This window comes from Mastigoproctus giganteus, chromosome 10 (assembly GCF_048544385.1).
Source record: "Mastigoproctus giganteus isolate SK-2022 chromosome 10, ASM4854438v1, whole genome shotgun sequence".
Taxonomy (NCBI): domain Eukaryota; kingdom Metazoa; phylum Arthropoda; class Arachnida; order Uropygi; family Thelyphonidae; genus Mastigoproctus; species Mastigoproctus giganteus.
The window spans coordinates 39,462,887-39,475,583 of record NC_143584.1 but is presented as its reverse complement, the minus strand read 5'-3'; the positions used below and the strand labels follow the sequence as shown (position 1 = coordinate 39,475,583).

At 34.1% G+C, this 12,697-nt stretch overlaps 1 protein-coding gene across 1 annotated transcript in view; it reads right to left on the bottom strand.

The window, feature by feature from the left end:
• Positions 1-6,694: 6,694 nt before the first annotated feature.
• LOC150078991 (multiple PDZ domain protein-like) overlaps positions 6,695-12,697 on the bottom strand; it is a 798,800-nt gene continuing 792,797 nt past the window's right edge. Inside the window, exon 22 of the mRNA XM_090382913.1 lies at positions 6,695-6,965. Coding sequence (XP_090239039.1) covers positions 6,695-6,965 — 271 coding nt within the window. The remainder of the gene's footprint in view (positions 6,966-12,697) is intronic.

Here is a 12,697-nt window from a genome sequence, read left to right as displayed (position 1 = left end):
ACATTAAACTGGATGTCATTCATATCATGAGTTAAAGTAAAGTTTAACGATTTCTTTTCGACGTCTTCTGTTTCTAGAGTTAAACTTAGTCTAGAATGAATATTATTAAAGGTCTGTAAAAATTTCCTGGATGGTGGAGATATCTGTAATGCACAGAATATCATCGAGATATCTCCCACAGTATCTAGCATGAGGAAGAAAGTGTGTTAATTGTAATTGTGCAATGTTGGAAAATTAAATATTCAACATTAAACTGCTCAAATTTAAATCCATGGATAAACTAAAAATCTGTTTATAAAACTTTATTTTGGAAAGTAGCCTCTTTTAAAAGTTTGCTTAAATTGAAAATTACCTTTATTGGGAGTTTAGTATGATTTATAGGGATGTTGTTACTCAACATCTCATGTATAATCCACATTCACGTTGATGTACAAGGTAAGATCAAGTGAAAATAACCTTTCGTTTTCATTAAGTTTTTATCTTTTAAGTTACCAATGCAAACAAATATTCTACATCTGAATCCACTTTACACACTGAGATACAAATATTAACAAATAAATTTCAAAACAGGGGTCTATTATAGACTAAATACAAATACATGCACAAAACAGGTTACATGACACCACACTGGCAAACAATAATAATACAGTAAAAAATATTTTATTTCCATTCTCTACATAGAACAGTGGTACAATCAGTTGCATAAACTATTTAAAGATTCAGAATTCAAAATGGTATCAAAACTTATAAGGAAACTATAAGCTGTTCTAAACAATCACTCTGTCCAATCTTCCTTAACATTCCAAATAAATGATTTAGCATTAGTAGAGGCATATGATGGAAGAAAGCAAGCAAGCTTGCAGCATCAGCCAAAAAAAAAAAAAAAAAACACTTCCATTTCACCCCTCCGTTCGTTTGAAATATCTGTCCAGCTGAGCTTTAAATTTATTTAGACTATCAACTTCCACAAGGGATGGAAGTCTGTTCCACCAACCAACTACCCGCTGGCTAAAGGCAAATTTCCGCACATCTATCCTACATCTGTCTTTCCTCAATATTAATTTATGCCCTCTCAGGTAATTATTCTGAGCAAGAGAAGGAATCCCATCGGCATTGAGCATGCTCAAACCATTCAAGGCTTTATACACCTCTATCAGATCACCTCACCGGTACCTAGTCTCCAGACACTGTAATTTGCAAAACTTAAGCCGTTCTTCATAAGAGCAACCCTTTGTTCCATTCACTAATCTTGTTGTCCTTCTCTGTACTTGTTCCAGCAGCTCTACATCCTTCTTGAAATGAGGCCTCCAGACCTCTATGCAGTAATCAAGGTGTTGCCTGACCATTGCCTTATACAAGGGAATAATCACCTCCTTATCCCTGCTAGAAAAATTCATGTATATCACTGACAACACACCATGAGCTACTCTTGCAGCCCGTCTGCACTGCTCAGAGAACTTCATATCTACCTGCACAATTACCCTCAGGTCCTTTTCATTCTTTACCACTATCAGTGTTGTACCACAGAGTTGATATGTTGCTCTGGGGTTGCTGTTTCCCATATGTAGTACTTTACATTTGTCAATTTGGTTTACAATATATCTTGTAAAGACTGACTCTTTACAGTATGTATCTATTAAATGTACTTTGAATATAAGGGTTAAACAACACACACACACAGCATTCTTTCTTGCTTCCTTCCTCTGCATCGGAATTAGCATTCCAGTCAATCAGAAGCAAAAATCCTCAAAATTCAACATACATGAAATTATTAATAGCAGAAACACTTGAAATTAAATTGCACCAAAATTCGATAAATATGCATTGCTCCTATCCTATTTCAGGCTTTTGGTCCTTGATATGCATGCACCAAGGTAACAACTAATAACTCTACTTTAAATTCCATCATTAATTCCGCACTTCACTATACTGTGATCAAGACCTATGTCAAAAAGCCTTATCCAATTCAGGGAAGTAAAAAATAGTTTTATATCATTTTTAAAATCGTTTTCTCATCTGTTTTAATAATGGACAAAATGTCCTTTTTTGCTTGTTGATATTTATTGGTGGTTTGATGTATATTTTGGGGTCGGGTTAGAGCTCCTAGGCCTTCGATTCCAAGTGTGTTGGATCATTGATGTTTCTTTGAGTGTGGAGAAATTCATTTGAATTTTGGAGAGCATTTGCATTGAAGCGTTTTACAGACAACATAGGGGTAATTTCTCTTGTTCTATTGTTAACTGATATAAATAACGTAGAACTTATTGGGCCTTGTTGCTCTGACATTTATACAATCACATGCAATGTGCTTCAATGCAATTTAATAATTAAGTTCATTTTACAAAAAGACTGGACCTCATGAAAAAAAATAAATCTTTATATAAACCAATAAATCTTTATATCAACAATAAATATATCCAGGGTATTGTAAAGGTACATGCAAAAAATTCTGAACTGTATTCTAGTCTGAAATAAAAAAAAATAAAAGTCATATAAACATGTGTCTCATTCTTAATGGTTATGGAGCTATGTGAGTTATGGGGCTGTGTGAATTTTAAAAAAATAAAAATAAATACATATAAGAATAAGATAACAATTTTTTTTTTTTTTGTAGTTATTGGTGCATCGGCTTCTGTGGCCATCTCCCAAGTGAGTGCACCTCCCAAGGTTTTTTGCAGTACTTTGATCCAAGCCCGAGGCGGGATTCGAACCCGTGACCTTTGGGTTGCCAGGCAGGCACTTTACCCACCCGGCTAGCCCGGTCGGCAAGATAACATGTACCTAGCAAATGTTTATAGACACTAAGTATGTATCTATGTTTGCTATCACCTATATTTGCAAAGGTTTATCCAAAGTGCTATAATTTTTGAATGTTGAGGAGCACAACATTAAAGTCACTCCACAACATTCTGAAAATTGATAAGTAATGGATGAAGAGTAAAATCTGAAATGCATAGCTAAAAGTGAACACTTAGTTTTTGGGTTTTTAACCTTAAAATCTGAAATCTTAACAAAAGTTTATTCCATGTATATAAAATGCTCTTGTTTATACTCTGGCAAGACCACCAGGTCAGTGGAGTTCACAATAAATCATTAATACAAATGTTAATCGTATTTAGCAGTCATGGGCTTGAACCCCGGTCTACTCGAAGAGTAGTGTGCTACTGCTCTCACCCTACTGATCACTCGGCTGTGTCAAGCCTTAACACAAGCAAAGAGCAAATGAAACTGCACCAAGCCTTTAAACAAAAATCAAGATTAGCTGAAAATAGCCCAGAGTTCAGTGTGCCAATATTGAGCAGTTGTTAATTTCCCACACCTTTACTTTTGCCGCACTGGTTTATTGACCATTTAAGAATGATTGCCTATTTAAAATATAGTCATCCCTTAGATGTTTTTTCAATTCATGTATGTGTAGCAGCACATCACTGAGGTGTCATTTAATGCACATGTGTGAGAAGCAGTAAATGTGTTAATGTTACAAATATATATATATATATATATATTGAAAAAAAAAAAACCTTATTAAACATAATTTGCAACAAAATTGAACAGTATGGTAACCTTTATACAAACGTTTCTTTGTAACCTAGTTCAATTATCTGGCATACAAACGTTTGGGATGCTGCTGGTGCCAAACAATGATGATACCCTATTTAGATCAGTATTCATTATTTTACAAGAGCAAATACATACCATTTTCTGAAAGTAGAAAGCATCAAGGAGTTATAACAAATATATAGTATATCTACTGTATTTTGTTACATTACTAGTGCAATCCATTTTTCAATATCTCCCACTAGTAATGTTTTGGGTTGTTTTGTATTCATTATGATCAGAAATTAATTTATGATTAGTAAGCAGCACTGATAATATGGATTACGCACGGCAATATGCTTATGCCAGAGTTTACAGCCAAGCAGGTTAGATATGCAAGCCATATACAATAATTGTACTATATCTTTATATAGTAATCTATTAGTATACTTATATTTAGTGATAAATAAAAACCAATCATTATGGTATTAATGAAGAGGATGTTGTTGAATGGCTCTGAGTGTGCTATCATTTGGTGATATCAAAGAGATCAGAAGTGTTTTCCTTACCCAGTAATATTTAAATATTGAAAAAGCATCAGAACAATTAACAAAGGGACGCATAGTATTATCTCCTTGTCTAAGCAACAGTCCTATAACAAAATAATAAATCCAGGAAGAAAATGATAATAATCACATTCTGAAAAAGAGATTATATTTCGTAACAAATAACAGATCTACCTGTAAAAGCTATTGCTATCATTTTGCCATTTCACCTATTTAGGTGGCCTGGCTCACATTATTTCATATATGAGTACACTTATAGTGTAATATGCACACTAATATACTGATTGCATTTTTATTAGTTTAAAGAAATTTACTTTATTTATACAATACTCTTTGAGAAACTAGCAATTTGTAAGCATTGTTTAAAAATGTAGGAAAATCCAGAATTAGCTGCTCCTAAACATTCTCAACAAAAGTGTATTTCTGTGTGTACACACGTGTGCGCGAACACACATGCACAGACCTACAATATACATGTTTTTGGTTTACGTACTTATTGGAAAGTAACTGTATATCTCTATTTCAAGATACTTCATTAAATATTTAAAACTTCATATAACTGCCATTTCAGTCTTAATCAAAAATTCAATCACATTTAAATAAATTCTAGCAGTCAAAAATGAAAACTCAAACCATAAATGGAAATAAAATATTAAAATATTTATCTATTAATTCATAACTTTATGTACATACAGAAGCAAAATTGTGCCAGTCAAGAAGCACTCAACTCTAAGTAAATAACAGCATAAACATCTAAAACTAATGACTGTTTCTAAAGTTTTACAGTTAAAGCCATTGAACAGAAAAAACAAGAGAAGATATGTTTATTATAACTCCCCCCCCCCCTCTCTCTTACAAGGCTTTAGTTAACTTTGGTAGCTGATGTACAAGGAATGAATAGAATTAGATACAATACATGTTTTTTTTTTCTTTTTTACATGCATGCACACACACACGCACACGCACACACACACAGTTAATTTTCTGAAATTTTAAAGGATAGAAAGAAGTTCTTAAAAGTTTTGTTTTTTTCTTATATTGCATATTGAGGAAATATCCTAGAATCTGACATGCATTTTTCAAAAATTTTCTTTTAAAATAAGAGAACTTAAGTATTCTTAGATGAACAAAAAAAAAGTAAAACATCAGAAATAACTGATATTTACAGCTAATACAAATTAGAAATAACACATTTATGCATTTTAATATATTATAACTTCACTTTTCTTGATGAAAATGATAACATTTCAAGAAACAAGTCAGTCTTAAAGGGGGAAAACACACACACGCACACACACTTGCTTTTATGCACATATACTATACTGCCACATCTTGAAAAACATTTGTTCTTACTTTTGGCAGTTAACTGCTGACATTTCAAAGAAGCTACAGTTATTTCACTTATAATCTAATGGCAATGGGTAAATGGCACTTCTATAATGAAATAGCATGAACTACATTATTTCAACTTCTAAAATTTTTGTGGAGGGCAAATAGGTAGTGGTCCCTTTCTGGTACTGAATAACCATGAAGTTTTACATATGCATGTAGATAAATGAATACCACAGCAATGTGTGAATTTCAGTACATTTGAATAATACTTAGTGTGTGTAAAGAATACTGGCATATATTTTACAACCGTCACCAAGAATTTCTTCTTTGCATCATCTCGGAAGACGCATCTTATTTGGCATCTGAACATGCTGAACAGATATATGATGAATATACTTTTGATAGCACAGGAGATGTGCTATAGACAGATATGAGTTAATTGCAGAGAAGAATACACTGCATGTATAGCTGCTAATGTCAATGGAATTCATGTACAAGATGTTACTGTTCTCTATTGTTCTGTTTGTAAAATCTTCAGGATTTATATGTAAAGATGTGAATAAACCTTTTCAGGCACTATAAAACTATGACTGCTTGTGCTTATAAGGACAGATTCATTCATGTTGTAGTTTGTTGAATCTATTCTTGCTTATCCACAGTTTAAAATCAACAGATATCCTTTAAACATATCTTCACATACAATTCAAAGGCACCCAACGCTTTACAATATCCACAAAAGGTTTCCTGTTGATTCACAACTTAAGTAAGGAAAGTCAATTCAAGTGACTTTCTTATTACCTGAGGTTGTTTTGAGCCTGTTACGCAGACATTTTTAAAGTTCAACCATTTATTGCTGCATAGATAAACAGCAGGTCATTAACATCTCAAAAATCAGTTATTCTATACAGGTAGGTATAATAAGTCATGCCCAGTATATATACATATATATATATATATATATATGTATGTGTGTGTGTGCATACATATATATGTTATATATAGATATATATATATATATATATATATATATGAGGATCTCATATTACTTACTGAAGATTTGGCAGTCAGATTAGTAAAAAAATGTAGAGAAAGTATCTTCTACTTTTCCAAAACAATTCTGTAGACACAGCACACCAATATGAATTTTTCTTCAAATATTCAATTAAATAAGAGCACCATTTCTTGCAAATTAATTATGTTCCTAATTTTAGTCACTGTTAAGGGAATGTGATATTTTATGCTGTTTCCTTAAAAAAACCTTATGACAAAACTGTTAGTGTCACTGTTCCTTTAGCATTCTTCAGAATGTTAACAGCTTCCTCATGAGTAACTCCATCAAGACTAGTGTCATTGACGACAGTGATCTGGTCACCACGCTGCAGATGACCATTTTCAGCAGCAGCTCCCTTTTCAAAGACTTTCTTTACATAGATAGGTAGATCGCCATGGCTACTCCCACAGCCTCCTACTATACTGAATCCTAATCCCTCTGGCCCACGCTCTAATGTGATGATCTTACACTGGGGAGGCCTGGGAAAAGAAATAATATATATAAAAATGTATTTCACTAAAGTGGCTATAAAAGGAATGTTTCCCCTTACAAATTTCAGTGCAACAACCCATCAATAGGAAAATTAATAAACGTCCGAAAATTCAATGATGATATTTGTAACCTTACAGTTTTAATTCTAAAGTTTAGGTCTAAATTAAAAAGTAAACGGTAAATAAATATGCATAAAATAATAACTGAATCGACAGAGTAGGTCACAGGTCAGATTACTGAGAATAATTTGTACAATTTAAATCATTTGGTCAATTTTACAGTCATATAACATGATGTAATTTATAACATTTAAAACATTCAAATGAATTGTTTGAACCATTTTCTGTAATTTACTTCTCGGTAAGATATCTCTTAGTGTTAAACTGACACGTGACTGCCTCTATACATAGGGGTTGTCCCCACCCCCAGAATTATCAAATCTAGGAACTACAGTAAAGTTAACTTTGGTTGTATTTGGTTTTGGTTGTATTTGGTGCTTGAATTAGAATATATTAACAACATCAACATTATTTTTTTCAAGCACCAAATACAAAAACCTTAACACACAGCAAAAACAAGATTAAATAAATTTGTTAAAAATTATCCAATAAGTGCAAACATTACATGATTGTAATGATTCTAATATTCTGACACATGATTAATTACTGTGTCTGAAAATGTAATTGGCAAATACATTTAAAAAAAAATGTCTTAAAACTATTTAACAATTGGAATACTTTGAGTTTAATTAAGCACTGGATGTACTGCCAAAACAAAATTAATTTTATCTGTTATTTTTGGTTTTCTGTAATAACTGGAATAAAGGGATGTACTATAGCAATGTCAATCAAACTACATTAGACAGTTTTTTTAACTGCTAAGATAACAGCACTTGACAAAGGGCAAAACTTGTTTTGAGTGTTGAGCAATTTCTAGATTACTGCTGTTTGTTTTCTTTTATTCATATTTTTAATGCAACATTTTGAAATAGAGCTCAATAATTTGAAATCCTGCAATCTGGATATTTCTTAATGTGGGATTTATGAAATTTACTGTATCCTCCAATACAATAAATGAAAAAAACATCTGATTAGAAAAAATAAATTATCAAGTATAATGCCTACATAGGCTTTATTCACATCAACTACCTTTCGGGCAGGCACTTTCTACAAGGTTTTGGAATGTGGAGACTAGGCTCTTGCTCCACTTCTTTTCATAAGGTTTCAGATAGATCTCTGCTTCAACTAGGACATCTTGTACTGGGATATAATGCTGTTGTTCCAAGCTATCCCAAGGGTTTTATCCAGACTCGAATCAGTTGGATTCGGGTCTGGATATGGTAGGATGACCATATTATCCTCAAACTATACAGTGCCTATGCTTTATGACAAGGAGCACTGTCACGCTGATACAAATACATTCCCTCTCCAAAGAATTGCCACAGGTAAGTTGGAATTGTTCATAATGTCACAATAAACAGAATTTAAGGTCTCACTGATAACAACCAGTGGACAAAATCTAAACCACATAAAACGCCTAACGTCACACTACAACCACTAATTTATTATTAGTGCAGTACAAGCTGAAACCATTCTTTAGGTATATGTAACATGTGTATATCTGATGATAAAATTGCATAGCATGATTCATTACTTACATTACACTCTTTCAGCTTACAAGCAGCTACACAACAATGAAACCCATTAAGGTTAAGCAATTTTCTAATTGTTGTTGGTCTTACACTTATCACAGTTTTGTTGACCATCTCTTGAGTAAGCTTATTAAGGGTATCTTTTGATTTTTTCTCATATCTGCTTCAACTGAAGAAGATAATTAGCAGTGATCTATCTACAGTTGAATTTGAGTGCCATGCTCTTTCTGCTATCTGAGAAATGAACAACTCCACTATGTGACAACGTACAATTAGAGAAAATGATCAGGATCACTTCACAAGAGATATGATGGGGGCCTTGGTTCTTTTTTCACACAATTTCTTCTACTAGCCATTGACTATTCATGTCTTTTAGATTCTGCTTTTAACTAGTACTGGCATCTAACTTCATGTGACATATGGAATTAACCATTACTTCCCAGGGCAAGGTAGTCCAAAGTTTGTTGAAAGATTGCAAGTATTGCATATAAAAAAGTTTTTTACTTTTTTTCCCAGAGGCAAGGTAGTCCAAAGTTTGTTGAAAGATTGCAAGTATCGCATATATAAACAGTAGAAATAATAAATTAAACAAATGACAATTGCACCCACCTACCCAGAACAAAATTGACTGTTAATAAAACATTACAAAAATGCATTAAATTAAATGCTTAAGACAACAATTTATATATATACAAAGGGTACTAGGAAAGTTTTGCAATATGACGCAACAATGAATCACAGGAAGCTGCTTGTTGCTGCATGTTGAGACATGTTCATACGTGCATAGTAGCCGCCGCACCAAGTCGATGGGCTCAGTTATTCATTAGTAGTGAGAGTGTAAAGTGCTTGCGATGGCATCGTGGTCACGAAATGAGATAAGGACAGTTTTGCGGTATAATTTCGTGCGTGGTTTAACCATAGACCAGTGCTTAGAAGAAATGACTCTTGCACTAGATGATGATTGTCCACATCGTACAACGATATTCAGGTGGTATAGAGAATTCCAAAGGGGAAATTTCACTCTGGAGGATTCTGAGAGGCCGGGAAGGCCACAAATGTCAGTTACGGAGGAAAACGTTACTGCTGTGAGGAAAATGCTTGACGAAAACAGGAGAGTGACCTACCAACAGATAGAGGATACTTTGGGCCTAAATGCACCAGCAATTCGTTCGATTCTGCAACATCATTTGCACGTGAAGAAACTTTGTTCTCTCTGGGTGCCGCATCAACTGACTGAAGAGCAGATGACACGACGTGTGACTTGGTGCCGGGAGATGTTAAAAAAGTTTGATAGGGGACAATCTCGGTATGTGAACAACATCGTGACAGGTGACGAGACTTGGCTGTACTATTACGATCTGCCGACCAAGGCTCAAAACAAAGTTTGGGTCTTTGATGATGACGACACACCCGTAATTGTCAGAAAATCCCGATCTGTAAAGAAGAAAATGATAGCTGTATTTTTCAAATCGAGTGGAATTGTGGAACGTGTCGTTTTGGACACGCAGAAGACAGTCACAGCTAAGTGGTATACTGAACAATGCCTGCCTAAAGTCATTGGATCTATGAAGAACCTGCGGCCAAAGTCAAGAATGGACACCTGGTACCTCCATCACGATAATGCTGCAGCTCACCGCGCCAAAGCCTGCACCGAATATTTGACCACGACAGGACTGAAACTTCTCGAGCACCCTCCCTACAGTCCAGACCTTGCTCCCTGCGACTTTGCACTGTTCCCGCATGTGAAAATGAAGCTAAAAGGGAGGCGGTTTTCCAGTGATGAGGACCTTCTACGGGCTTGGGACAACGAGTGTGCTTTACTCCCTAGTGAAACTTGGCAGAACTGGTTTAAAGATTGGTTTCGGAGGATGGAGAGGTGTATTGAATGTAGAGGAAATTACTTTGAAAAAATTAAATAAACAAAGCTGTATTGAAAATTTTCCTAGTACCCTTTGTATATATATAAAATATAATAATAAAAAAAAATGAAAAAAAATTTAAGAAATTTGGAAAATACCATACTTACTGTTCAGGTTATCAAAAGTGATGAACGGGGCGGGGCACTGAAGTCTGATTATTTTTGTAAGTAGTTGCCATTTTTTTTGTTACATCATCATATCATCAATATTTATCATCACATATGTAGCAGTTTTTCATCCCACCTGCTTTGATAGCATCAGCAAATATTCTTGTACGTCTTCCATTTAACTGTATCTGAATCCTGTAGAAAAAGTCTCTCCCATTTAATAGCACAGACCACACGGACAAAAATCCTACCCTGTGACTTTTACTTTGCACAGTCTTTCTATAAGGCCGAAATGATTGACAAGGCTCTCCTCATATACCCTTTCTTATCATGTCTGGGATGGTCTGGTCTGGGTGGGTGGATGAATGAATTCCAGATATGTAATACAACCCTATTACATATCTGTAATTACAGATATGTAATAAGGATTGCATTACATATCTGGAATTCATCCATTCACCCACCCACCCACCCATTCATTAATTCATTCATTCTTGTATCAAAAAAAAAAAAAAAAAAAAGATCAGAGAGTTGGTGAAAAATTGGAAAAACATTGTGTAAACTTAAAACAGAAAATGCATATTCAAAAAAGAATAGAAAAATGTCAGTATCATAATGTACTTATGAAGTAGTATGATCTTGGCTTTTCATAAAAGCACAATTGGTGACAATATCAATTGTGAAAATAAGTATCATTTTAAAATCAGACTAAAAAAAATTAAGTGCAGCATATGCATTGCTGTGTAATTAAAAAGTTTAACTTCACATTAAGACATTTCACTGTACCCCTAGATTTGCATTTTCCCGATATCCAACTTCATCCATAACCAATCATATGGCCGTTCTCTTCATACACATCCAATGAAAAACTAATTGCAACATTGTACTATGGTCACAAACAAGATAATAAAATATGCAGAGTACTGCAAAAATAAATATTTTCATTTTGTGACTGCCAGAAAATAATTCATTAAGTAGAATATTTGTCCTTGTGAAGATGTCTTCATAACATAGTTTAAGAATGTTGTCAATTCTGCCTTTGCTTCAGCTTTTATTTTAGCACTTTTTTTTTTCTTTTTTTTTTGATCTTGAATACTATGTTTATGATTAATTTTATTCTTATGAAAAGGCTATCTGGATGGAAACAGGTTGAGCTACTGCAACAAGATCTAAGTAAATTAGTTTGATTGGCTGAGATATTTTAGCAACTGTGTAGTACTACACTCACGGCAGTGACAAATGAAAGAGCGCTGGGGGTAATTGTGCAGTCAGATACAGTTCACTGAGCAGTGTAGACAAGCTGCCAGGGCAGCTCATGGGGTTTTGTTAATGATATACAGAAACTTTGATAGCAAGGATAAGAATGTGAATATCCCTTTGTACTGGCCATGGTTAGGCTCTATCCTGAGTACTATATACAGGCCCTAGGGAAGATGTAGATCTGCTGGAACAGGTGCAGAAAAGAGAACCAGATTAATAAAGGAACAAAAGGGTATGCTATTACCAAGATAGGCTTCAGTTCTGCAAATTCAATATCTGAAAACTAGGCATCTGTGGGGAGATTTGATTGAGGTGTTTAAAGCCTTGAATGGATTGAGTAAACTAAATATTGAAGAAGGATGGTTGCAAGCCAGATGTGCAACAGTTTGCCTTCAGCTAGCAGATGACTGATTGTTGGAACAAACTTCCATCTGTTATTATAGAAGTAGATGGTTTGAATAAGTTCAAGGAAGAACTAGACAAATTTTTGCAAGGTATGTATGGATGAAGTGTGTTGGATTTTTTCTTCTTTTTTTTTTTTTGGCTGATGCTTTATAAACTTGCTTTCGTATGTCATTTGCCACTACTAAGTACAAAGAAATATTGAGAAAAAGTAGTGAGCTAGAATTGAAATTGAAAGTTTTAGTCTCTGCAATCCTGCCCAGACATGATAGGAGAGGGTATATGAAGAGAGCCTTGTCAATCAATTTGGCCCTAGAAAGACTGTAAGGTTCATGGGATAGGATTTTTCTCAGTGCAGTCTGTGCTATTCAATGGGAGAT